The following is a 23,875-nucleotide window of genomic DNA, read 5'->3' on the forward strand; positions in this document are numbered from 1 at the left end:
CTTGGAATTACTATGCAAGATACGTATGACCAAGCAGAACAACTATAATTGAGTTCAAGAGTTCCTCAGGGATTTGGTATTTTTCTTTTGGTATCAATGTTATATATTTATATTATTTTCGCAAGTTAGCTACAAATTAATTACACATATTCTTCTGGTAAACAAATTAGCTTTCTTTTCGTATTTACATTGACTTAGTTTTAGTAAAGGAAACACACAACGTCGTCCTCTTTTAATTTCTTTAGTATATAAACTTAGAAAAAAAGCCGGAGAAAAAAACGTAAAAGTAAAAAAAACACGATGAAATGCATGATGGGACAATTTAAAGACTAAAGAGCCAATCATAGCCATTAGCCAACCTTCATAGTGATATCCATTGTGTAAAATTAAAAGCAACCTTTAAAAACTTTAAAGAAATGAAATTCAAAAATACAATGATACAACCTCCAACGAACAAATTATTGTGAATAAATAATGGGTCAAACTCAAACCATAATCATGATACACCAACAAATGAACAAATTATTGTGGATAAATCTGGAAGGAACATAATAATACTGTAATTAATGTTCATATTATTGAGTAGAAGGGAAAAAAAAAAGACTTAAACAGAAAGAAACAAAAGAGCCTAATCTCCTATGTGGGTTTGGATTCTTAGCTTATTGCTAAAATCGTGCTTGACAGCTTTACTCTGTAAAAATTCGTTTACTACGAGCTAAACGAAACACTATATAATCTGTCATCAAATTTTTACTTAAGAAATTATTAGAATTCAAAACAAACACAAAAAAAAGTTTCTAGATTTCTCTTTCTTTCTTAAGCTTTTTCACAAGACTAGACTTTAGCTTATCGTTCTAGAGAGAGGAAGAAGATGAGGGAGAATTGGGCGGTGGTGGCTCTGTTTACACTATGCATTGTAGGGTTTGAGCTTAGATTCATCCATGGAGCTACTGATGCATCAGACAGTGAGTTTCTTCTTCTTCTGAGAATCTTCTTCACTTTATTTCGCTTTTGATTGATTTTAAGCTGAGTGGGTTGTTCAAAGTCTCTATCTTTTTCGTATATCCTTCAATTGATTCTCTTCATCCACAGTTTCAATCTTTACCTTTCTCAAAAATATGTACTTTGCGTAATGGCTTTTCTCCAAATCTCAAATATGTTCAGTCTTTTTGGGCTAAAGCTTGAACCTTTCACTTCTCTGTGTGTTTCCTAATCTTGAGAACAAAACATTATAGAGTTTATATATAATCTTGATGATCTCAAGTGGACTTTAAAGCAGGAACTGATTTGTGGTTAAATTTGTGTTGATTGGATTGTGGTTTAATGGTCTCTGTTTTCTAATTTGTGCAGCTTCAGCATTGAACACATTGTTCAGTGGTATGCATTCTCCAGCTCAGCTAACACAATGGACTGCAGCAGCTGGTGATCCTTGTGGCCAGAATTGGAGAGGCGTCACTTGTTCCGGCTCACGAGTTACTCAAATGTTTGTGATTTTTGTAATCAATATTCTTGTCTCCTGCTTTGATTTATATCTAACATAAGTTGTGTTATATTTACTTGGCAGAAAGTTGTCAGGTCTTGAGCTCTCTGGAACTCTTGGAGGATACATGCTTGATAAATTGACTTCTCTTACCGAGCTGTAAGATCACCCTCTGTCTAATCCTCCAAACTATTACTTGAAGTCGTGTTTAGAGATAATGAGTTTTCTAATTTGTAATCTTTGATGGAACTTGCAGTGATCTAAGCAGCAATAATCTTGGAGGTGATTTACCATATCAGTTTCCTCCAAATCTGCAACGATTGTACGGTCCATCAATTCTCCTTTGTTTTGGTTTCTAATGTAATATCTGTGCTCTCGAGTTTATAACCGTCGGTGTTTCAGGAACCTTGCGAATAATCAATTCACTGGAGCTGCTTCGTACTCACTTTCTCAGATTACACCACTTAAGTATCTGTAAGTAATTGCCTTACTTCACATTTCTCTCGAAATCTCTCATAAAGATGTGAATATTAATGTTTTGTCTTGTGCAAACAATTCAGCAATCTTGGTCACAATCAGTTTAAGGGGCAGATAGCTATCGACTTCTCCAAGCTCGACTCTCTCACAACCTTGTAAGATCTTAGTAAAGATACTCAAGGGTTTTTATCACATTAAGATATTTGACAAGATTACATGTGTTTCAGGGACTTCTCTTTCAATTCTTTCACGAACTCTTTACCGGCAACGTTTTCCTCTCTAACAAGTTTAAAATCACTGTAAGTTTTCAGGAACCTCTTACTGAACTGAAAGTTTACCAGTTACTAAACATGTGGCTTTTAACTTCTCACAGATACCTTCAGAACAATCAGTTCTCAGGCACAGTCGATGTCTTAGCCGGTCTTCCTCTTGAGACTCTGTGAGTAACTAAACCTTATTACACGTGAAGCTGGTTTTTCTTAAACATTTATTAACGTTTGGTTCTTCTTGAATGTTCCTCAGGAACATTGCGAACAATGACTTCACGGGGTGGATCCCCAGTTCTTTAAAGGGCATCACATTAATGTAAGTTCTCATTTCACACACATTTGCTTGTTTCTTTAAACCTTTAATCTCACTTTTCTTGTTTCTTGCAAACAGAAAAGATGGCAACTCATTCAATACTGGACCTGCACCTCCACCACCACCTGGTACACCTCCTATCCGTGGCTCCCCGAGCCGTAAATCTGGAGGACGTGAAAGCCGGTCTAGTGATGAGTCCACCAGAAATGGAGATTCCAAGAAATCAGGAATCGGAGCGGGGGCAATTGCGGGCATAATCATTTCATTGTTAGTAGTTACAGCTCTTCTTGTTGCTTTCTTCTTGTTCAGAAGAAAAAAATCAAAGAGGTCATCACCCATGGACATTGAGAAAACCGATAACCAGCCTTTCACTCTTGCTTCAAACGACTTTCACGGTATGCACACATATACATTACATTTTGCCTTTGGAACATAATTTAAGATTTAAACAAAGAAAAATCAACTTAAGACTCCATATGGTTGCAGAAAACAATTCCATTCAGAGTTCTTCATCAGTTGAGACAAAGAAACTGGACACTTCATTGTCTATTAATCTTCGACCTCCACCAATTGATAGAAACAAATCATTTGATGATGAAGATTCGACAAGAAAGCCTATTGCTGTCAAGAAATCCACAGTGGTGGTTCCTTCAAATGTGAGACTCTATTCAGTTGCAGATCTCCAAATTGCTACTGGCAGTTTCAGCGTAGATAATCTTCTTGGAGAAGGGACTTTTGGACGAGTATACAGAGCTGAGTTTGATGATGGAAAGGTAAGATATTATAATATTGTTATGTAATCCTAATCTCTATGTCTCGAATGATGTCATAATGTTGTTGGAAAACGTCTTATCTTTTAGGTTCTTGCTGTGAAGAAAATTGATTCGTCTGCTCTCCCACATGGCATGACCGATGATTTCATTGAAATGGTATCGAAAATAGCCAATTTGGATCATCCAAATGTGACCAAGCTTGTTGGTTACTGTGCTGAGCACGGACAACATCTCGTGGTCTATGAATTCCACAAAAATGGATCATTACATGACTTCTTACACTTATCAGAAGAGGAAAGTAAAGCATTGGTGTGGAATTCACGAGTCAAGATCGCTCTTGGGACTGCACGCGCATTGGAGTAAATTCCATAAACAATTCATTGCTTAGCTCACTATTAAAAAAGAAACGAGTATTTTGGTTAACTGAAAGTATTGTTCTTGCAGGTATCTGCATGAAGTTTGCTCACCGTCTATAGTGGACAAGAATATCAAATCAGCTAATATTTTACTCGATTCAGAGCTGAATCCTCACTTATCAGATTCTGGTCTCGCAAGCTTCCTTCCCACAGCTAATGAGGTTGGATATACAAACGTTTCTCAAAACTCTTTACCATTTCTCAACTTATTTGGTTGCTTAGATCATTCTGATATGTGCAGTTATTAAACCAAACCGATGAAGGGTATAGCGCACCTGAAGTATCAATGTCAGGCCAATATTCTTTGAAGAGTGACATTTACAGTTTTGGAGTAGTGATGCTTGAACTTTTAACTGGGAGAAAACCATTTGACAGGTAAACTCTATTATGATCCAAACTAGGCTTGATGTATGTAGTTGAGAAATGTGTTTCTGTTTGAATCTTACAACTGGTTATAATTTGAGCAGCACAAGGTCAAGATCTGAGCAGTCACTGGTTCGATGGGCGACACCACAACTTCACGACATTGATGCTTTAGCCAAAATGGTTGATCCAGCTCTTAAAGGGCTTTATCCTGTCAAATCCCTTTCTCGATTTGCAGATGTTATCGCTCTCTGTGTCCAGGTAAACTAATGGTCACAAATCGAGTCTTGCAAATTCAAGAAAGTCTTTTACTGATTTTGGGTCTTGTTTCTTAACAGCCGGAGCCGGAGTTTAGACCACCAATGTCTGAAGTTGTGCAGGCTCTAGTTGTGTTAGTGCAGAGAGCTAACATGAGCAAGAGAACTGTCGGAGTTGATCCATCGCAACGTGCTGGTAGTGCCGACACGACCAGTGATTACATGTAAATGCCTCTACCAAGAGAAAAGACAAACACTTTGCTCCGTCGGATGTTAATCATAGACAATTGGAAGATAGAAAAAAGCAACCTCATACATTGTATAATCCCATTGTTTTATTGTAATTGTATGTTCCAAAGGTGTAGCTTCTAGATCCTTTACATGAACAAAATTCTTTCTTGTAATCTTCTACATTGGTTCTATTTGGGCTTGGTTCAATTCTTGATCATCAACTTGTTATCAATTTCAAAAGACGTGAATTCACAAAAAAAAAAAAACTTAACAAAGAATTTATGAATCCAAAAGTAGTAGACATTGAAGAAGATAAACCCGAGTTACTGGAATAAGTTGTGAAACAAGTACTACAAAAGAGCTTGAAGGGAAGAGACACAAACAAAGAACAAAGAGTGTTTCGGAGTTTTATTTCGGAGTTCTTCTATCTGTCTCAATCTCTCTAATTGTAGACCATATACTTGGGAGTGGCACTGAACTTTTGGTAACCTTTAATGACTTTGTTCACTGCGTCTAGAAAGTCTTTCTCAGTCACAGTCTTTCTCCTAGCTCTGATTGCGTACATTCCTGCTTCAGTGCATACACTTCGAATATCAGCTCCTGCAAAAAGACAAGATTTACAAAACCCAAAGTCAGAACAAATTCCAAAAGACAGAAAAGCTGTTTCATGGTCAAGGGATCATCAATACCCGTTGAGTTTGGGCAGAGGCGAGCAAGGAGTTCGAAACGGATGTCTCTTTCGCAGTTCATGGTTCTTGTGTGAATCTTGAAGATCTGTGTTCTGCTCTCCAGGTCAGGTAGACCAAACTCAACCTTACGGTCAAGACGTCCAGGACGTAAAAGAGCTGGGTCTAGTGTGTCAGGCCTGGATTGAAGAGTTAATACAGAAACACCAATGAGTCAAGCAGTATTATTGGGTTTTGTAGTTTACTTGAAGATGGTAAGAGGGAATCGTAACTGACCTGTTTGTTGCCATAAGAACCTTGATGTTACCACGTGCGTCAAACCCATCAAGCTGATTCACAATCTCAAGCATAGTACGTTGGACTTCGTTATCACCACCAACACCATCATCAAATCTTGCACCACCAATGGCATCAACTTCGTCAAAGAACACAATGCAGGCTTTCTTGGACCGTGCCATCTGAAAAGAGAGTATTATTATACAATTCAGAACAAAATATAGCAGCATTGGCTTGACAAACTCAAGTAGCAAAAAGGAGTGTTCACAATCAATTACCTGAAACAGTTCACGAACCATCCTAGCTCCTTCACCAACATACTTCTGAACAAGCTCACTTCCAATAACCCTGATAAAGCAAGCATCGGTTCTGTTGGCCACAGCTCTAGCCAGAAGAGTTTTACCAGTACCAGGAGGTCCGTAGCAGAGAACACCCTTGGGAGGATCTATTCCAAGCTTCACAAATTTCTCTGGATGAAGCATTGGCAGTTCAACAACCTGCATCAGCAAAGACAACAAAACATCTTACATCACACTAACTTAAGTAAGACATTGTAAGATAAGGAGAGGGGATATCAACAAAATTTCAACATACCTCTCGCATCTTCTCAATCTGCTCCTTGCATCCACCAACATCATTGTAAGTTACATCAGGTTTCTCTTCGACAGTCATCATGGTCACGCTAGGATCGATTTTGGGAGGTAGAGGAATCTGAATCTGATATTTATTCCGATCAACTCTGCAAGTATAAATCAGAGACAGAAAGTTCTCATAAATTTGTATCCATATGAAAAATTTACAACGACAAAAGGAATTGAACTGAAGCAAACAAAACATAGAAAGATACAGTGAGGAACAGGACATACCCAACACGCATGCCTTCCTCAATATCAGTGGGAGAAACTTTATCGCCAAGTCCAACAACAAACTGGAATTAAGAACCACAACTAATCAGTATAACCAAACATCAAATGGTTCGAAAACACATAATTGGTTATGCAGCTAAGGGATTTAATGTACCTTAGCAATTTGTTTGACATTTATGACGTATTTGGCGTCTTCAGTGTTTGGACTTATAATCTTTGTGCATCTCGCAACCTGGATAGAGAAAACGTCAACCCTTTAATCTCTTATAGTTACCATGAAATAAAAGACGATTCAGAGAATTATCAAAGAAAGAATATGCTTACCTGCAGAGGTTGCTCTTCTTGCATCATTTGCTTATCAGATACAAGATCCCATTGACTGGGAGGAGCTAAACCAGTATCAGACTCCTTGATACCTGAACCATAAAAGCAACCAATAACCCTTTTAGTCACTAGCTAATCGAAGTAAACCCAAACAATTGAGCAACAAAGAGTGTGCACATACCACATAGATCGTTGATCTTCTTGGCGAGATCCTTAATTTCTTTCTCCACTTTCTTGATAGGTGCAGAGTAAGGCCCTAACCCCTGCAGAGAATGAGATTTAACAAGGTCAGCAACACAACATATGGAGAGATAACAGATACAACAAAGCATGACTATGAATATTTCCACTTGGAATAAATTCAAACAGTGAGGCAGATTCACTCATATAAGTAGTAATTAGCAAAAAAAACTGAACCAAGTAGAAAAATCAAGCTCATCAAGAACATATCTAGCTCAGGAGGAAACATCAAATTGGTTTGCAAAGAGACGAAACCCTCACATTCGAGTAACTAAAATCTAGTGTAGATCCGAATTCTCCGATGAATCAGAAGAGTAAAAATCGAAAACCCCAATAAAACTTAGGGTTCTAAAAGGGGAAGGCTTACATAAGTCTTGAGGAGAGCGATATCATCTTCATCAAGAGGACGAGGATTCTTCTCGTCTCTAATCTCATCTTCAATATCTCTCACCATTGTCGCCGGATTTCCAAATCGGAGATTTGAGATTCCTAAAGTTGAGAGAAAATGGATTACGATTTATGTGTCTTGCTGAAGAGGAAAACAAGTTCTTTTTTCTTTTCTTTTTTCTCGAAAGGGTAAAGAAGTTCTAATTTGCGTTTAGTCTCGTGGTGACGTGATATAAGCTAAGAACCACACGTGCCGCTCCCACGTGTAAAATGGGCTTTTTAAGCGAGGCCCATATTTTCTGTCTTGTTGGAGAGGTCAGATCAAAATAATCCCACGTGCCAGTCAAACTAGGTTGAGCGAAAAAAACCGCAACCAAATCAACCAAAACTGAACCGAATTTGTTTGTTAACCATTTTTTTTCTTTCTTCTTCTTCTTCTAAATTCGGATAACTAAAACGAAATTGAAACATATACCCCTACCAAAACGGAATTTGCATCAAACTTAACTGAATTACAAATGGTTTTATATAGTTTCAATTATTAGATAAAAAAATTTAACTAAACCGAAACTAATCCATAAACCGGATTGCCTACAACCCTCACACGTGTAAATTGAGCTGTTAATTTCGGCCCATATTCGAGTTTTTTTTTGTTTTTGTATCATTTCTTTTTTTCCTTTTTCTGTGACTCTTGTTTTTTCCAATAGTTCTGAGAAAACTTATTTTTATGTTTAGAGTAACCTTGTACTCGTTCAAAATTCTCAACTGTTTCCAAGTAACAAAGAAGTTTTTAAAGCAACAAGGAATCAAAAGACAAAAAAAAAAAAGAATTGGAGCGTAAGTTATAGCTTCAAACAGCTAAAATTATGTTCTAAAAAAGAAGCCTAAAATGCCAAAAGAGTTAGACTAGATTGCGATATTTAAGAACATCGTTCTTATTGAGATCAAAGGATTTGCAAATCTCTATTATGGTCGCCTCGTCGAGTCCTTCCTCGCTAGCTTCACGAATTAGCTGATATAACTCTTCCGATGGAAGCAAAATCTGTTTATGAGTAAACAAAGACAATTAAGAACCAAAAAAAAAAACTTTTGATTTGAGTATCTTTGATGACAAATAGATCAGCTTACACAAGTGGGAGATTGAGATTTTTGTTCCGGCTTGGTGTTGCTGTTCTTGCTTTCATCTGCATCATCAGTTGAGTCTGGTTTATCAGGATTTGCCTCGTTTGAGATGAGCTTAAGCAGCTTCTCACTTCCCTGAAGTGTCAATAAAGATGATTTCGGGTTTATATAAACCTCTAGATAATGGAAGTATGTATCGAGAAGTTATGACAGACCTGAAGAGCCCGCCAGTGAGAATATGTGCGGAATAAGACCCAGAAGAATGGTATGTTTGGTAATGGCAATACCTAATTGGAAAGAACAAAAGGGTTTGGTGGTTATGAGATTCGATGAAAATAAACGAGTTAGTTGCTAAGGTTCTTGAGGGCTAGCTTCATACTATACATACCATAAATGCACTGGTCAATGGAAGCAAAGTAACTGAACCAACTAGGTACTTCTTGTGCAGGATTGTTCCACTGCAAATCCAATTAGAAAACATAAGTGTTAGAAGGAACAGGGATTCTGAATCTATTACACGTGAAATCGGATATAAAGTTTCATCATTTGAGACAACGGGTAGCAAAGTGATTTACCTCATGGCAATGTGCCGTAGTCTCCTGCGTACGAGTCTAGGATCTAAACTGAAAACATTTGACATGGATTAGCTAAAACGATAACCAATCCAAATTCACCAGAATATATACTCATGAAGACATTCATAAGAGAGATACTTATCCTCAAGTTTACAGAATTTCAAGAAAAGGAGAGTAAATAGAACCTCGGAGGATAAGTGACTTGTACAGAAGTGACCTCCTTAGATATAGACTTCAAGAAAATCTCAGAAGGCTTAACACGAGCCAGAAGCTTCAATCCAAACCTATACATTCCAACCACAACTTGACATTAATAAGCCTATCAACAAACAAAGACCAAAGCCTCAAGAAATGTCTCAAAATACAAAAAGGTAGAGATTTTACAAACCCATGAATCTTGTTCTTTATTGATCCATCAGGCGCTTTCTCAAGACCCACCCAAGCTTTATTCATCTAACCATTACAACAACAACAACAACATTTCTTCAAACTTAGTATTGGAGAAATCAAGGAGGAAGACTGATTAAAAAAAGCCATTCTTTTATCTCATTTCTAGTGGTCCTAAATGAGGTTCGTTGTCAAAAACCTTTAATCAGAAACAGAACCAAAAGCTTATTCATTGGTCGAAATGTTATACACCCAATAAATCTCACTAGACGCCACATAAACACACGGGTATGAATTCTATAAAGAGAAAAAAGTTTCAGACGCCACATAGAGACACGGGTATGAATTCTATAGAGAGAACAAAATTTCAATGTAATTTTACCTTGTCAGAGATGAAATCGACGAGAAGCTCTGCGTTGGCATTGATGGGTTTCGATTCAGATGATATCTTCTTCCATAAACCTCGTACAGTGGTCGGAGTAACACCAGACGGTGATTGAGCAGCGAAAGGGTCAACAGATCTGCTGAAACACCATTTCTTCCCTTTGATCGGAAAAACCACCAATCTCGCTCTCATGATCACTTAACTACGAAAAAGCTCCGATCTTTAGTTATGAAATGTCAATTTGTCATCTGGGTATTGCTTTAAACGACGTGGGTTTCGTATATTCAAAGGAAAAATCGAAACTTTAAGGTAACGAGACCGACAAAGCCTAAAATATTTCACGAGGAAAGACGAAAAGAAGCGGCGGCGCGTCTCTTGGCATATATGGACAAGTTTTTATATATAAGGGTCTTTGAAATCGACTTAAAATTTTGGTATAACAAAGGTTGTCTCTTTAAAAGGCAGTAATGACAAATGGTGTACTATTTGCAATCATGTCAAATGGTTAATGACAGATTAGAAGGCAGTAATAACAAATGGTTAGTACTATTTGCTATAACTGAAGCAATGATAAACTGACACATCACTAATCTCAGATTATATTAGAAGAAACTGTAGCATGGCTTTTACTGTATGATATACACTAGTAAACTATGCACATAAAGAAGAAGACAATTAGGCTGTTTTGTGATGAGAACTCACAAGACAGAGACTAATTTACGTGTTAATCTTTTTATTCATGATCTGCTATAAAATTAGGCTGCTCGTTTGCGCAGAGATACTCATCGCATTCTGAAGCGGTTCCCCAATCTTTTCTGAGTCTTAAGATATCCTCTGTAAAAGTTGAGCCCGAGGCACCAATGAACACGCTTGACAATGCGCATATCGTCTTATCCAACATTGCTTCCACCTTTAAAATAAGATAATGCCATGTATCATTTTGTTGGCATATGTATCAATTCATTCAATACGAAGGAGGAAAGAAAACACACCTGTGAGTCGCCCTCGAGACCATGTCTGTATAACAATGCATCCCATTTCTCAGCTGAATCACGAGCTGGTCGTTTCACAAGGGGGACAGTCTTTCCATTCAGTATCAACAGTGATTGTAGCAGACCAGTTTCGCTTTCGGCTGCATCAGTAGAAAGGTATAAAACCGGTGCCTCGACCTTCTCAATCAGACGAGTGATGCAGCTAGCAGCTTGAGGAATGGGGAAAAAGCAACTTGGATTCTTGGCATTACTGGCACACCAAGAAAATTTCTTAGCTAAGGTTCCTGATTTAATCTTCGTAATGAAATGAACTGAGCTACACCAAAAGCTACTATGAAAATTAAAAACAATCCATCTTACACACCATATAGAAAAGAAGCAATTACACACCATATTCTTCGTACAAGTGATATAAACTCATAATGCTCATACTTATTCATAAATGATAACTTGGTCAATGGAATTCGCCTAAGCTAGTTAGATGTGCAACTCCAATTATCTATTCACAAAAGTACAGCCGCAATTCTAAATGGTTACTATACCAATACTGCTATTATCTGATCAAGATTAAGATACCTACATTGTCATCAAATGTAGAGTGTAGCTATGCGCAAAGTTCTTTACCATTATACAAGAGAACTTAGAAGAGTGAAGGTCAAGCATAAAATTCTCACTTTCAGTTACCATCTACGGCTACTACCAGAGAAGTAGAAAATAGATCATACCAAAACTTCAAGAATCCATGCCTGCGGAAATGAAGAGCAATGTAGTTCTTGCCAAGGAAAGTCTGGATAAATCTCTGTGCAGTGAGTAAAATAAGCCGGTTTGGTTCAATCAAAGTTCTGCACTTGTGAGCAACAGGACCACCAGGCTGCATCACCCACTCTCTCTCAACATTAGCATAGAACACATCCCCAATCGCAATAACATCGTCATCTGATCTAAAATTAGCCTCCACTTCCTCAGCTGTCTTGTTGCTTGGCCTCGCAATATCTTCTTCCCATGGTGTGTCTAGCTTCCCTCCAACAGTGATCCCCAAAGCTTTCAACTTTGTAATATGCTCTTTATCTACATAACACGGTTCCGGTTTCGAGAAGTAACATATGAATCTATTAATATGAACATGATGATGCTTCTTCCTATTCTTATCCTTCTTCCAAAACTCCTCAAAAGAAACCACAACAGTCCTTCCCAAACAAGTATTGATTCGATCAATATCGATGATTCTACTGTAATGATAATCAAATCTATGACTAGGGATCACAAGAACACGTTTCAGCAATGCTGCAAAGAACATATGCTTCTCCAAGCAAATCAAGTGGTTACTCATTTGACCAGACAAACAAATGGCGAATAGAAACTTATCCGGCCTCGGCTTCCATTGAATCGTCTTCCTCCCATTCAACTTCTGATCCACTTTCCGGCAACTTCCGCCGGCGAAGTAACCATCTGATGATCCACCGATATCAACATTTCCAGTTTTATGCGGCGATAGTAATGCATTTTGGATCTGTCTATTCAACGAAATCTGCCGGAAAACTGCAGATTTCACGTCGTCGATCGTTGATAAATTTGATACAGTGTGGTTCCAGATAGAGAAGAGATCGCTCTCTTGCTTCCTGAGAAGATACAGTGCTTGAAGATCCGATTCATGAACCCGACCCGTTAATGTATTTGACCGGAACGCAGAATTAGGAACTTTGACGGAGAAGTAATTGCTGAAATCGGTAGATAAGTAGATGAGGATGATGACGATAGGGAGGAAGATAAAAATGGACTGTTTCTTAGTGAGATTGAGCTTAAAACTCCGTCGTAAACGTGATCGGAGACTCTCCACATCGAAGGTAGGTCGTTGCTCTGCCGCCTCGTCGCTGATACGAAATTGGTCGATTTGAGAATCTGATTCCTCGAGGAGATTCTGGAGATCGCTTTCTTCATCTGGAGATGACGATGACGATGAAGAAGTCGTCGACGAGGAAACTTTCACCATTGATGAAGTGACGCAGTCGTTGCCGGAGATCAACCCGGAACCGTCAACCCATATAACTACACTTAAGACTTTTATCCAAGATCCGACCCGGCTCACACCACGTGGCTTTTAAAAGGTGATATTGGTCGGGTCATTGGTAATTAAATAGAACGACCCAGTTCACATTTTAGAGAAAGATAAATTGGACTTAGCTTTCACAGTATGATTTTGTCCAAAAAAAAAAAAAAACCTTTCACAGTATGATTCGTAGTAAGTGTTCTAAGATGATCATGTAATAGTGTTACATTATGCAACTCATCTTTTTATATCATTGTATTATGTTTAACAGTAACAATATGTTTCCCAAATACCTGTTTTATTGTAATATGTTTCCAAAAAACAAAAAAAAAACTATACAAGTTCTGCAAAGAGATTGAAGGTAGAGAGAGACACAAAAGGTAAGAGTTGCTGAGTTTTGCATCAGGAGCTTTGTGAAGAAAATAAAACGACTTCTCTCTACCTTTCTAAATGTAGTAGGCCATATACTTGGGTGTTGCACTGAACTTTTGATAACCTTTAACAACTTTGTTCACTGCGTCCAGAAAGTCCTTCTCAGTCACAGACTTTCTCCTAGCTCCGATTGCATACATTCCGGCTTCTATGCATACACTTCTGATATCAGCTCCTGGAAAACAGATTAACAAAAACCCAAGTCAGAACAAATCTCATTGAGACACCCAAATAACAGCATGGGAGCTTTTTGATGGTTGGGATCATTACCGGTTGAGTTTGGGCAGAGGCCAGCAAGGAGTTCAAACCGGATGTCTCTTTCACAACTCATTGTTCGTGTGTGAATCTTGAAGATCTGTGTTCTGCCCTCCAGATCAGGCAGACAAAACTCAACCTTGCGGTCAAGACGTCCAGGACGTAAAAGAGCTGGGTCTAGTATGTCAGGCCTGGAGTAAAGAGAGTGAAAAACAGAAACATTGAGTGCGTCAAGTCAAGCGCTTTAATGTGCTTTTGTGTAGTTTGCTTTACCCTGGTAACAGGATTGTGGACTAACCTGTTTGTTGCCATAAGAACCTTGATGTTACCACGTGCGTCAAACCCATCAAGCTGATACAAAATCTCAAGCATGGTACGTTGGACTTCATTATCACTGCCTACACCGTCATCAAATCTTGCACCGCCAATGGCATCAATTTCGTCAAAGAACAAAATGCAAGCTTTCTTTGACCGTGCCATCTAGAAAGCGAGTATTATACAATTTCAATATTAGCTAAGAAAAAAACTGAGATGGCGAGAAGGAGCTTTTACCACTGGACTACCTGAAACAGTTCACGAACCATCCTAGCTCCTTCACCAATGTACTTCTGAACGAGCTCACTGCCAACAACCCTGATAAAGCAAGCACCAGTTCTATTCGCCACAGCTCTAGCGACAAGGGTTTTTCCGCTACCAGGAGGACCATAGCAAAGAACACCCTTGGGAGGATCTATTCCAAGCCTCACAAATTTCTCTGGATGAAGCATTGGCAGTTCAACGACCTACAATCAACAAAGACAGACGACAAAACTTTTAAAAAACTTCTTCCTTGAAAACCTATACCACAACAATAAATTTACAACTCTAGGTGTTAAACAGAGAAGATCTGAACACGGGATAATAACTAAACTAAACATATACCTCTCTAATCTTCTCAATCTGCTCCTTGCAGCCACCGATATCACTGTAAGTTGCATCAGGTTTCTCTTCAACCGTCATCATGGTCACACTAGGATCAATCTTTGGAGGTAGAGGAATCTGTATCTGATATTTCTTCTGATCAACTCTGCAAGTACAGATCAGAGACATAACGTTCTCGTAAGTTTTCATTCATATGAGAAATGTACAGCCTCAAATAGGATTTGAACTGAAGAAATGTACATACCCCACACGCATTCCTGCTTCTATGTCAGTGGGAGAAGCTTTATCGCCAAGTCCAACAACATACTGCAGTTAAGAAGCAAAACTAATATCAGCAATAAACCGAACAACAAAAGGTTCTACAACACAGAACTGATCGTGTAGCAACCACAACGTAGGGATATTGTTTACCTTGCCTATCTTTTTGATATCAACGACATACTTTGCATCTTCAGTGTTTGGACTGATTATCTGTGTGCATGTCGCAACCTGGATAGGAAAACACATTTATTGTTGCCGTGAGAGAAGAAGCAAAATTCAGAGAACTAAAAGAATAAAAAGCCTACAAGCAGAGGTTGCTCCTCTTGCATCATTTGCTTATCAGATACAAGATCCCATTGATTGGGAGGAGCTAAACCAGTATCGGACTCCTTGATACCTGCAATGAAAGTGAAAGCTTCACTTTAGTCATGCCCTAAACAGAAGTCACTAACTCCAAGCAAGCCCAAAACTTCAGCAACAAGAGTGCGAACATACCAAGATTGCAGATCTTCTCGGCGAGCTCATTGATTTCTTTCTCTACTTTCTTTATGCGTGCAGAGTAAGGCTCCTGCTAAGGAATGAGGATTTTGAAGCTTTAGAAGTATGATTATGCCATTCTTCTTTCTGCCAGATATGTAAAGCACGTTCGAATACGCATTCCTCAATGTTCACCTCAAAATGTGCTTCACTTGCCTCCGTACTCCCAAACTCTGTAATGTCAGAAAGCGCTTCTTCACTTGCCTCTGTACTATCAAACTCTATGATGTCACCTGTCTCGTAATCCCGGAGGCGGAGCACTCTACCACAACCATATGCCAAAAAACTGAGAACTGAGTTTCTCATACGGATAAGGAAGCAATGAAAATTATCACTTACGATAAGAGAGGTTCAAAGTCTGAACGCATATTGTGGGGGCCCTCATTCTCAGGATCCTCCATAATATCTCTTATGATCATCTGCAACAGAAAGCATTAAACATGATTTGATTTATCATCAAAAGAGAGCAACTACATCGGTGATACTTACAGAATTAATTGCAACTTCAACAGGATTGGCAGCCATTTCGGCGAAGGCCTCGTTTAGTTCCAGAAAGTCAAATTCTGCATCCCTTATATCCCAATCCTCTCTGGGTTGCATGTCATCTGTGACCTCGACCTTCGGTTTTCCCTTGGGGGAAGCGTCTGGTATCATCTTAGCCAGTTGTGGGGGATCATCAAATGGATCTGTAAGTATATATGTGTGTCGTATCCTGATATCTTTATTTGGTCTGTTCTTCGCATCAACAGAAGCTTTGGCTATACAAGTCAAAGTTTCAAACCCGCTGGTAATCTTCCCAAACACCTGAAAAAGAGGCATATTATATACACATAAAAAAAAAGAATAGGCATATCATTAATAATTGGTGCTTACAGTGTATTTCCCATCAAGACAGTCTAGATCATCACAAAGTGTGATATAAAACTGAAAAGAAAACAGACAAATCAGATGAAGACATGCAATACCACAAAAGTTGATCCACGGACCCACAAAGAACTTGGTAATTCAAGCAAAACGTTTTGACTAACCTGGGAAGCATTGAGATTTTCTCCAAAACTAGCCATGGCAACGGTGCCAGTATTTGAATGTTTCAATTCGGCATGAATCTCATCGCTGAAAACCTAGCATTGTCATCTCCCAAAAGTCTGGAAATTCAACATAGGGAAATATAAAGCAGTAGCAGCACAACTAGGCAACACAGAGTATAAAGAATGACCAAAATAGATAAGCAGTCTACATATCATCAGAAGGTAAGAAAACGTCATCTTACTAGTATATTGAGTCTCCACCCGTTCCTGTGCCTGTTGGATCACCCGTTTTTGCTATGAAATCCTTTACAGTGTGGATAAGGCACTGATGGTAGTACTTTATCCTGACAAAACAAGTAAGTTAAAACCCTTAAAGATAGAGATGTTTCTTAGGTATAGGCAAAAGGAACACTTACTTGCACAGCTTAAGAAAATTATAGCAGGTGCTAGGGCATTAATCCGTGTAGAGATCAAGAAACACAATCCCTAAATCCGTGTCAATTAGAACTGACATGTTTATTAATTTCTCGAACCTGAAACCAAAAACTGAACGGTGGAAGGCAATTGAAAAGTTAGACTACTGGATAAACTGATCTTTACAATCCAAATCGAATATCCAAACACAAGTGTATCTCCAACAATCAATTACTCAGTTTAATCCCTAAATTATCTCATTTCCACTGATTTCCTTTGGGAATTCTCCAGAAAAGCTATCAAATTTCTCATCTAAGCATCAAAGGAACGATATAGCCAACCCTTTGCAAAGTTGCGGTTACAAGAAACATCAACCTGACCAAGATTCGCGAGCAATGTCGTCTTACTATCGTAATTGAATCAGAGTAGGATAAGAAGAGATGATCAATGAGATATAGGAACTAACCTCAGAAACAGATAGCGAGAGAAGAAAGGTTCACGGCGGCGATCTTGGAGTAGTCGGACTCTGTTGCGACTGAGAGATTCTCGAGCAATGTCTTCGTACTATGGTAATTGGAACGAGTAGTAGAAGAAGTGATGGTCGATGAGATTTACGAGCTAACCTCAGAACCAGAGAGCGAGAGAAGAAAGGTGCACGACGGCGATCTTGGAGTAACCGGAAACTGTTGCGACTGAGAGAGATTCTTCTGTTACGCTTTTAGCTCTTCTTTACGCGCCTTAGGCCTCTAAATAATCCCTTATAAAAAATCATTCAAAATGCTATAACATGCGTGCTGTTTTCAGATAGAAGAGATAATAAAACTACGTGATGTTTTCAATTCATAAGTACAACCCGGTTTAGAGATGGTTTGTTGATGAGATTTAAACCGGAAATAAAACCGATATTCTCTCAACGAGGCTATCCCTTATTCGACGGTTGCGAGCACAGCCACCGCCAACAACCCGAGACCGGAGCCACCAATCCCGCAAGCCGGAGGAACCGTATCTTACCGCAGGACCTAACCCCATCACATGAACCGCCGTCGCTGAAACTCCCGAAAAGAGAAAGCGAGCACGAAATACCTCCGACGATAGCCGTCATCACCCCTCAGCTGCGGGATCCGCCGCTCGATTTCCGTCACAGGGATGATCGGAGCCGCAAACCCATACGCACGATTGACCTCGAGCCACCATCATCTATCAGCTCGGAATCAATAGAAGTGGCGACCGTGAGCCACCGTGAAACCCTAGCCAACTCCGCTTCGAGCCGGAGAAGAAACTCGGGGAGCTACGTCGATCTCCTCTAGTCATTTCTAAACTGCGATGAAGCAGGTGAGAGCCGCCGCCGCCACCTTCTACATCCTCCGACGATCGGGGAGGTGAGGAAACAAAAATCAAACTGACTTACGAACCAATGTAAATGATTATTATTGGGCCTTTTTGGGCCCATATGTTTTGTCTTACATAAAGTATAAGGTTGTTTTTACATAAAGTAGCTTAATGACTGTTATTACATAAGATGTTTCTTGTTGGCGTGGCCAAAGTCGAAACGAAGACAAGTATTCCTAAACAATTTAAAATACAAGAGAATTGAAAATGAAAAGCAGACTAGTATGACCAACAAAGGAATAAAATTATCCAATTAACCAAGTTAAAATGATGAACAATTTCCAATTACAATCCTTGGATTTGCCTAGGAATATTTTCAGAGTGGAGACAAAGCCTATCGAAGATCTTTAGCGTGGTGGAGGTAGAACTGTTTGTTGTGGTCGCTTCTGTGAAAGGATAAAATCTGCCCATCTATTCAGTTGTGGAATTGTCTGTGAAACTGCTAGCCATGAAAAGCTGCATAAATAATTTACAAGTCGTAAATGTTAAGTACTTAAGTTGATCCTTTGTAACTAATAAGAAAGTTACCTTGCTAGCTTCAGTGGCAGACTCGACTTAAAATAGCCTCCCTTGAGGAGAAAATGTGTTGAATCCTCTGTCATAGTCAGTCCTTGGAACAAAAGAATGTAAGATAGACACTTATCAACTGAAAGAATAAACTAGACCAAGTATTAAAACAATAGTTGAACACTTACATAAGTTTAAAATTCTCAACATAGCCTAGAGAGGTGTAAACTCTCGTACGTTTGAACATTTCAACATCTTGTATTTGAACTCTTGTGAGACTCTTGCTCTCAAGGTTGAAGTAATAAATGTAAAATGCGTATATTAGACAGTACTGTGACAACACAACTTCACCTCCATCAGTCATTCCAACAATGGCTAACTCCGTATGCTGAACTAAGTTGTTCCACAAAGGAGGCAATGCATAGATACATTTGGTCCATATATTTTTCTCAGCATTTACTAGAACCCAGAACCTAAGACGTTTTGGAGACAAACATGTAAACTGAAGTGCACCTAGTTTACCCTTGTAGTTGATTAGAGTACAAGAGTCATTCATCAACATGAATACATGTATGTTGATAAAGCTAAACTTTTCAGACCTCACATCAAAGCACACTACCATAGAAACCCTTGCCCGCATATCGAACCCAGCTGTATAATACAAAATACCATCTATGCATATTCCATCAGATTTAGGATAATGGGGTTTGCATTGGATTGTTCTCCATAAATGGTTTCCATTCTCCAATGTCAAAACTTGATGCTCATCACACGTATTTGGGATATCATCAGACTTGATGCACAATACCTTTAGCTGTTTGCGGACCGGATCATATCCTAAATAAGGTCTTGTCTCAGTATTAATACTCTTCAGTTCCACTTTGGGTAAGGATACGGACTCTCCCGTGACTGGGTTACAAATTACCATAGTATCTAGATTTCTCTTACCTCGGCGACAGATGAATCCACAAAGAGGAGAACCAATTTCAGAAAAAGAATCTGTGGTATGTTGAACATGATAACGGGTGGGTACAAGAGACGTATTCTCGTTACATGGAATCTGAGGGTGAGGTGAAGAGAAGAAGAACAAATTGCCATCATCATCTTGGAAGGTGAAAAGAAGCAACGGTGGACGAATCGAAGACATAGTCATGAACAACTCCTTGAAATCAGGACGACAAAGTATGGATTCCCAGAGTTTGGATACGCAACGAAACCTAGCTATAGACTTTGCAGGAACTCTCGAAAAGATATCCATGAGGAGATCGATCGGGATATATCTAAAACAGGAAACATAACCCACCTGGAGAGGTTGCCCCTCTTGCATCATTTGCTTACTGAGAGGAGCTAAACCAGTATCAGACTCCTTGATACCTGCAAGTTACCCGTATATGCAATTTAATCATTCGGTAAATAGAAGTCACTAATGAAAGTAACACCACTATCTCAGTGTGCACAAACCACATAGATCGTTGATCTTCTCGGTGAGTTCCTTAATTTCTTTCTCCACTTTCTTGATAGGTGCAGAGTAAGGCACTAACCCCTGCGAAGGATTGAGATTTTAACAAGGTCAGCAAAAAAACATATGGAGACGCAACATATCAAACCAAGTATAACTATGAACGTTTTTTTTTCACTTGGATGACTTATTCAAACAGTGAGGCAGAGTCACCCAAAGCTAGTTAGTCATATAAGCACAAAAATGATCTAAATAGGATCATAAAATAGCAATTAGCTCGAAATTACTCATGAGAAAACATCAAACTGGTTCGCAAAGAAACAAAATACAGCAAAATTTAGGGTTCTAAAAGGGTACACTTACATAAGTCTTGACGAGAGCGATATCATCTTCGTCAAGCGGATCGTCTACAATATCTCTCACCATTTTTTTTTTTTTTTTCGGATTTTGATCGGAGATTTGAGATGTGAGAAGAAGAAATCGAATTACACCAACAAGAGTACCAACTTTGTCCGAGTTATTAAGGTCTAGTAAGTAAGGGCCACGTTAGGTGCCTTGTTGGAGAGGCCAGAGAAAATAATACCACGTGTGAATTGGGCTATGAAACGCGGCCCATTAGCCCAATATGCAGTGATCCGGGTCGGGTCATTAGAGCGAGCCGGGTCTCGTTATCCATCGCCTCCCTGGTTGCTGCGTCAAAGCCAGACACAAGTATCTTCGTTGAAATTTGCTTTTTGTGTGGCTTATCCTTGTCTGTCAAATTCCTGCAAAAACTCTCGCCTCTCTCAGACAGTAAGAGGAACATATTTCCTTAATGTATTGTTCCGTATAATCTTACAAGACATCCTGGTTGGTGTTGCAGAGAAGAGTGTTTCAAAGTTTCTTCCTTTTTCGTTTTCCTGGTCTGAATGAGCTCCCAATGCCTTCTTTAGGTACCTTTTCTGGTAAAGTTTCCAGATATTTACCTCTTAATTTTCTGGGTTTGTGTTTGGTTACTGTTTAGAATTCTACTTCAGTATTGAGACTCTCTTTCTTCTCAATTTTGTTTCTTTTCTATTGGATTTCATCATTCTTGAGTATCAATTATTTGCATTTGCAATCTTGGTCTAAATGCGTATAAGAAAAGACTAGTGATTCGCACAGTATCTAGAGAATGTTTACTAGCTAATGGAGATGACTCTTTGGTTTAATCTTTGCAGATATTGCTACTATCCAACCTTCATTTCAAGCTCATCTTGTTCCATTGGGGGCTCAGAGTATTATCCATGCTAAAAGTCTACCTAATCCATGGAGACAGTCTTGTTTCTCCAAGAATTTGAAATTTTACACGGGTCATAGTCATGTCCGAAGAGGAAAAGTTCTTATTACTGCAGTGGCCACTCTTGAAACCAAGTATCCGGCTCAAAAAGAAAACGAACGGAGCTCTTCTTTGTCTTCTGCTTCTTCGAAATCCTCAAATGGAAGTGCTGATGATGGCGAAGAACAAGTGGATGACAGAGAAAAGTTGAGAAGGATGAGGATTTCTAAGGCAAATAGAGGGAACACTCCTTGGAACAAAGGCAGGAAGCATAGTCCAGGTGAGTAGTTTTTGCTTATTCGTATCTTCAGCAATCTATCTTCAGTTGCTTCTAATTGGAAACATTTCATAATCTTTTTTCTTTTGCGTTTATGCAGAGACCCTACAGAAGATTAGAGAAAGGACAAAGATTGCAATGCAAGACCCAAAGGTGATGTCATGTAAGAATGGTTCTATATGTTTGCTCTATGCATCAGAATTTTCAACCCCTCATAGAACCTTTGTGTCTTTGTCCTTGTGCAGATCAAGATGAAATTAGCGAATCTTGGGCACGCACAAAAGTCAGTACCGGTTTTTCGTTTGCTTTTAAACCTGTTGGAGCTTTTGGTTTTTGTTATCATAATACTATCTTCCCAAATTTGCATGATTTTTACAGCAAGGAGACACGGATGAAGATTGGAGAGGGAGTGCGGATGCGATGGGCAAGGAGGAAGGAGAGGAGAAAAGTGCAGGAGACATGTCATTTCGAGTGGCAAAACTTGTTAGCGGAGGCTGCTAAACAAGGATATACAGACGAAGAAGAGCTTCAGTGGGATTCTTACAACATCTTGGATCAACAGAATCAACTGGAATGGCTGGAAAGTGTTGAGCAGAGGAAAGCCATTAAAGGAGCTAAAAGTAACAGAAGAGCGCCAAAATCTCCTGAACAAAGAAGGAGAATTGCAGAAGCAATAGCTGCTAAATGGGCTGATCCAGTAAGTTGTCTAGTCACTTGATCAAATCAAACTTGTTTGATGTTTTGTTCTTGGTCATATTTAACTCAGTTTGCTTTCTCTTATCAGTCTTACCGTGAAAGAGTTTGCTCCGGCTTGGCAAAATATCACGGTATACCTGTTGGTGTCGAGAGGCGTCGTAGAAGACCAAGGAGCGATGCAGAACCTAGAAAGAAGACTCCTACAAAGAAAAGTACAAGGGATTCAGAGTTTGAACGTCAAAGCCAAGTTCAAGTGGTGAAAGTAAGGAAGCGCAAAACACCTGCGTATAAAGATCCTTTGGCAAGTTCAAAACTGGAAATGATCAAAAGCATCAGAGCAAAACGAGTGGCGGAAGAATCAAAGAAGATGGATGCTGTGGAACGAGCAAGGTCAGTACACTTAAAACAGAATTGTTAATATTTCTCTGTTTGCAACTGTGAGCAGAAGTTAACAAGAATTAACCTTTTCTCGCCTCAGGCTTTTGATCTCGGAAGCTGAGAAAGCTGCGAAAGTCCTCGAGATTGCTGCTTTGAAAAGCCCGGTTGCTCAAGCATCGTTGTTAGAGAGTAAAAAGCTCATAGCAGAAGCAACACAACTGATTAAATCTTTAGAGATGAGGCAGATAGCTTCAGATGAAGATGGGACTTACCCATTTCTTCTTTCACCTCAGCCTAATGACAGTGAATCTGAAACCAAAGATACAAACGATCAAGAACGACCAGGAGAGATTAATGGAACACACACATTGCAGATCAACGGAGAGAGTCTTCACATGAACATGAGATCTAACGATTTACCGACTTTCGTTATAGAAGGTACTACAAACCAGTTTGTTTCTGATATGGAATCCAACACATCCCAAGGAGGTAGAGAAGATATCAAACTCGGGATAGTTGGGCAACCAAACGGAACGAGAGTCCATCCACCAGCAGAGTCTAATGGAGCTATCAGTCTTGCTGAGAATCATCCTCTTCCAAATGGTTACCACGGGATTGACGAAAAGGCTGCATCTTTGGAATCAGGAAACGTAACGAAGAAGTGGGTTCGTGGAAGGCTCGTCGAAGTCACAGAAGCAGCCTAATGTCGTAGCAATTTAGCAGAGAAAAGTCATATTTTTCAATTAGTAATTCAAAATTTTGGCTTATATATTGGTCTTATCTCTTATGCTTGAGAGAAGCAGTTTCCAGTTTGTGATGTGCCAATTGTATCTATAACTCAATTGTATGTCAGAGTTTCAGCTTAGTAAACAATTCTTCATAGCTTTCCGATTATTAAAGAATTAACCAAAGAAATAAAGCAAAGAGAACTACCAATAAACCTCATCAAAAGATACCAGACCAAAAAAAAGAAGAAGACAAAGATCGACAAAGATCATGTGAGTTCTGTTTGGAAGAAGTAAACACTTAGATAAGCTTCACATCCTCTACATAGTTTGTAAAAGCCTGAATCCTACACCCACGAAAATTTCTAAAAAGTTGATCTTCAAGTTTTACAATGGTGATGATTTTGCTCTCGAGATTGTAGTACAAAATGAA

General features: G+C 39.1%; 7 protein-coding genes and 1 long non-coding RNA gene across 19 annotated transcripts; 2 read left to right on the forward strand and 6 right to left on the reverse strand.

Moving 5' to 3' along the window:
• Positions 1-505: 505 nt before the first annotated feature.
• Positions 506-4,814, forward strand: SRF6 (STRUBBELIG-receptor family 6). Of its 2 annotated transcripts, none has more exons than NM_001084247.2 (16): positions 506-965; positions 1,351-1,483; positions 1,565-1,639; positions 1,737-1,802; positions 1,883-1,954; positions 2,041-2,112; positions 2,185-2,256; positions 2,331-2,396; positions 2,480-2,542; positions 2,618-2,934; positions 3,026-3,312; positions 3,400-3,671; positions 3,757-3,889; positions 3,970-4,103; positions 4,193-4,352; positions 4,430-4,814. In NM_001084247.2, the coding sequence occupies exons 1-16, from the start codon at positions 872-874 to the stop codon at positions 4,574-4,576; spliced, it is 2,163 nt and encodes a 720-aa protein (NP_001077716.1). In that variant the 5' UTR covers positions 506-871; the 3' UTR covers positions 4,577-4,814. The 2 variants fall into 2 exon arrangements, with proteins under 2 accessions (NP_001077716.1, NP_175777.1); NM_104251.4 differs by having other exon boundaries at positions 583-965; positions 4,196-4,352.
• On the reverse strand, positions 4,495-7,601 carry RPT1A (regulatory particle triple-A 1A). Its single transcript, NM_104252.3, has 10 exons — positions 7,339-7,601; positions 6,913-6,994; positions 6,732-6,823; positions 6,562-6,639; positions 6,408-6,469; positions 6,136-6,280; positions 5,820-6,038; positions 5,542-5,723; positions 5,269-5,444; positions 4,495-5,179 (listed from the first exon to the last, which is right to left on the reverse strand). The coding sequence occupies exons 1-10, from the start codon at positions 7,423-7,425 to the stop codon at positions 5,022-5,024; spliced, it is 1,281 nt and encodes a 426-aa protein (NP_175778.1). The 5' UTR covers positions 7,426-7,601; the 3' UTR covers positions 4,495-5,021.
• Positions 7,602-8,065: 464 nt separating this feature from the next.
• AT1G53760 (K+-H+ exchange-like protein) lies at positions 8,066-10,272 on the reverse strand. 2 transcript variants are annotated; one of them, NM_104253.3, is made up of 8 exons: positions 9,825-10,272; positions 9,444-9,508; positions 9,241-9,339; positions 9,056-9,103; positions 8,869-8,938; positions 8,696-8,767; positions 8,487-8,615; positions 8,066-8,400 (listed from the first exon to the last, which is right to left on the reverse strand). In NM_104253.3, the coding sequence occupies exons 1-8, from the start codon at positions 10,017-10,019 to the stop codon at positions 8,260-8,262; spliced, it is 819 nt and encodes a 272-aa protein (NP_175779.1). In that variant the 5' UTR covers positions 10,020-10,272; the 3' UTR covers positions 8,066-8,259. The 2 variants fall into 2 exon arrangements, with proteins under 2 accessions (NP_175779.1, NP_001185214.1); NM_001198285.1 differs by having other exon boundaries at positions 8,069-8,400; positions 8,487-8,542; positions 9,825-10,197.
• Positions 10,273-10,351: 79 nt separating this feature from the next.
• AT1G53770 (O-fucosyltransferase family protein) lies at positions 10,352-12,964 on the reverse strand. Of its 2 annotated transcripts, NM_001198286.1 has the most exons (4): positions 11,520-12,859; positions 11,396-11,423; positions 10,820-11,130; positions 10,412-10,737 (listed from the first exon to the last, which is right to left on the reverse strand). In NM_001198286.1, the coding sequence occupies exons 1-4, from the start codon at positions 12,807-12,809 to the stop codon at positions 10,561-10,563; spliced, it is 1,806 nt and encodes a 601-aa protein (NP_001185215.1). In that variant the 5' UTR covers positions 12,810-12,859; the 3' UTR covers positions 10,412-10,560. The 2 variants fall into 2 exon arrangements, with proteins under 2 accessions (NP_175780.1, NP_001185215.1); NM_104254.4 differs by lacking the exon at positions 11,396-11,423 and having other exon boundaries at positions 10,352-10,737; positions 10,820-11,069; positions 11,545-12,964.
• Positions 12,965-13,089: 125 nt separating this feature from the next.
• Positions 13,090-18,123, reverse strand: AT1G53780 (26S proteasome regulatory complex ATPase). Of its 4 annotated transcripts, none has more exons than NM_001333608.1 (17): positions 17,181-18,123; positions 16,717-17,089; positions 16,543-16,637; positions 16,301-16,417; positions 16,146-16,196; positions 15,762-16,076; positions 15,612-15,691; positions 15,408-15,534; positions 15,231-15,306; positions 15,041-15,132; positions 14,886-14,963; positions 14,719-14,780; positions 14,475-14,619; positions 14,117-14,335; positions 13,852-14,033; positions 13,569-13,744; positions 13,090-13,473 (listed from the first exon to the last, which is right to left on the reverse strand). In NM_001333608.1, exons 4-17 carry the CDS (start codon positions 16,334-16,336, stop codon positions 13,313-13,315), a joined length of 1,800 nt encoding a protein of 599 aa, NP_001321046.1. In that variant the 5' UTR covers positions 16,337-16,417; positions 16,543-16,637; positions 16,717-17,089; positions 17,181-18,123; the 3' UTR covers positions 13,090-13,312. The 4 variants fall into 4 exon arrangements, with proteins under 4 accessions (NP_001321046.1, NP_001185216.1, NP_175781.4 ...); NM_001198287.2 differs by having other exon boundaries at positions 13,097-13,473; positions 16,543-16,644; positions 16,717-16,846; positions 17,181-17,364; NM_104255.8 differs by lacking the exon at positions 17,181-18,123 and having other exon boundaries at positions 13,097-13,473; positions 15,231-15,303; positions 16,543-16,644; positions 16,717-16,874.
• A 58-nt stretch (positions 18,124-18,181) lies between these two features.
• Positions 18,182-20,565, reverse strand: AT1G53790 (F-box and associated interaction domains-containing protein). 3 transcript variants are annotated; one of them, NM_001124013.2, is made up of 5 exons: positions 20,433-20,565; positions 20,072-20,153; positions 18,799-19,984; positions 18,632-18,713; positions 18,182-18,559 (listed from the first exon to the last, which is right to left on the reverse strand). In NM_001124013.2, the coding sequence occupies exons 1-4, from the start codon at positions 20,493-20,495 to the stop codon at positions 18,659-18,661; spliced, it is 1,386 nt and encodes a 461-aa protein (NP_001117485.1). In that variant the 5' UTR covers positions 20,496-20,565; the 3' UTR covers positions 18,182-18,559; positions 18,632-18,658. The 3 variants fall into 3 exon arrangements, with proteins under 3 accessions (NP_001117485.1, NP_001322774.1, NP_175782.2); NM_001333609.1 differs by having other exon boundaries at positions 18,182-18,542; positions 20,433-20,556; NM_104256.4 differs by having other exon boundaries at positions 18,632-19,984.
• Positions 20,566-20,744: 179 nt separating this feature from the next.
• AT1G53800 (muscle M-line assembly protein) lies at positions 20,745-23,652 on the forward strand. Of its 4 annotated transcripts, NM_001036106.1 has the most exons (8): positions 20,800-20,861; positions 20,932-21,013; positions 21,269-21,646; positions 21,744-21,796; positions 21,889-21,926; positions 22,022-22,340; positions 22,428-22,729; positions 22,818-23,601. In NM_001036106.1, exons 2-8 carry the CDS (start codon positions 20,989-20,991, stop codon positions 23,419-23,421), a joined length of 1,719 nt encoding a protein of 572 aa, NP_001031183.1. In that variant the 5' UTR covers positions 20,800-20,861; positions 20,932-20,988; the 3' UTR covers positions 23,422-23,601. The 4 variants fall into 4 exon arrangements, with proteins under 4 accessions (NP_001322869.1, NP_564641.2, NP_001031183.1 ...); NM_001333610.1 differs by having other exon boundaries at positions 20,745-21,013; positions 22,818-23,652; NM_104257.3 differs by having other exon boundaries at positions 20,745-21,001; positions 22,818-23,652.
• Positions 22,312-23,274, reverse strand: AT1G53801. The gene is made up of 5 exons (NR_139866.1): positions 23,113-23,274; positions 22,803-23,026; positions 22,621-22,713; positions 22,434-22,539; positions 22,312-22,356 (listed from the first exon to the last, which is right to left on the reverse strand). It is a non-coding gene; the product is annotated as an other RNA (long non-coding RNA).
• Positions 23,653-23,875: the final 223 nt, after the last annotated feature.

The sequence above is a fragment of the Arabidopsis thaliana genome (genome assembly GCF_000001735.4).
Source record: "Arabidopsis thaliana chromosome 1 sequence".
NCBI lineage: Eukaryota > Viridiplantae > Streptophyta > Magnoliopsida > Brassicales > Brassicaceae > Arabidopsis > Arabidopsis thaliana.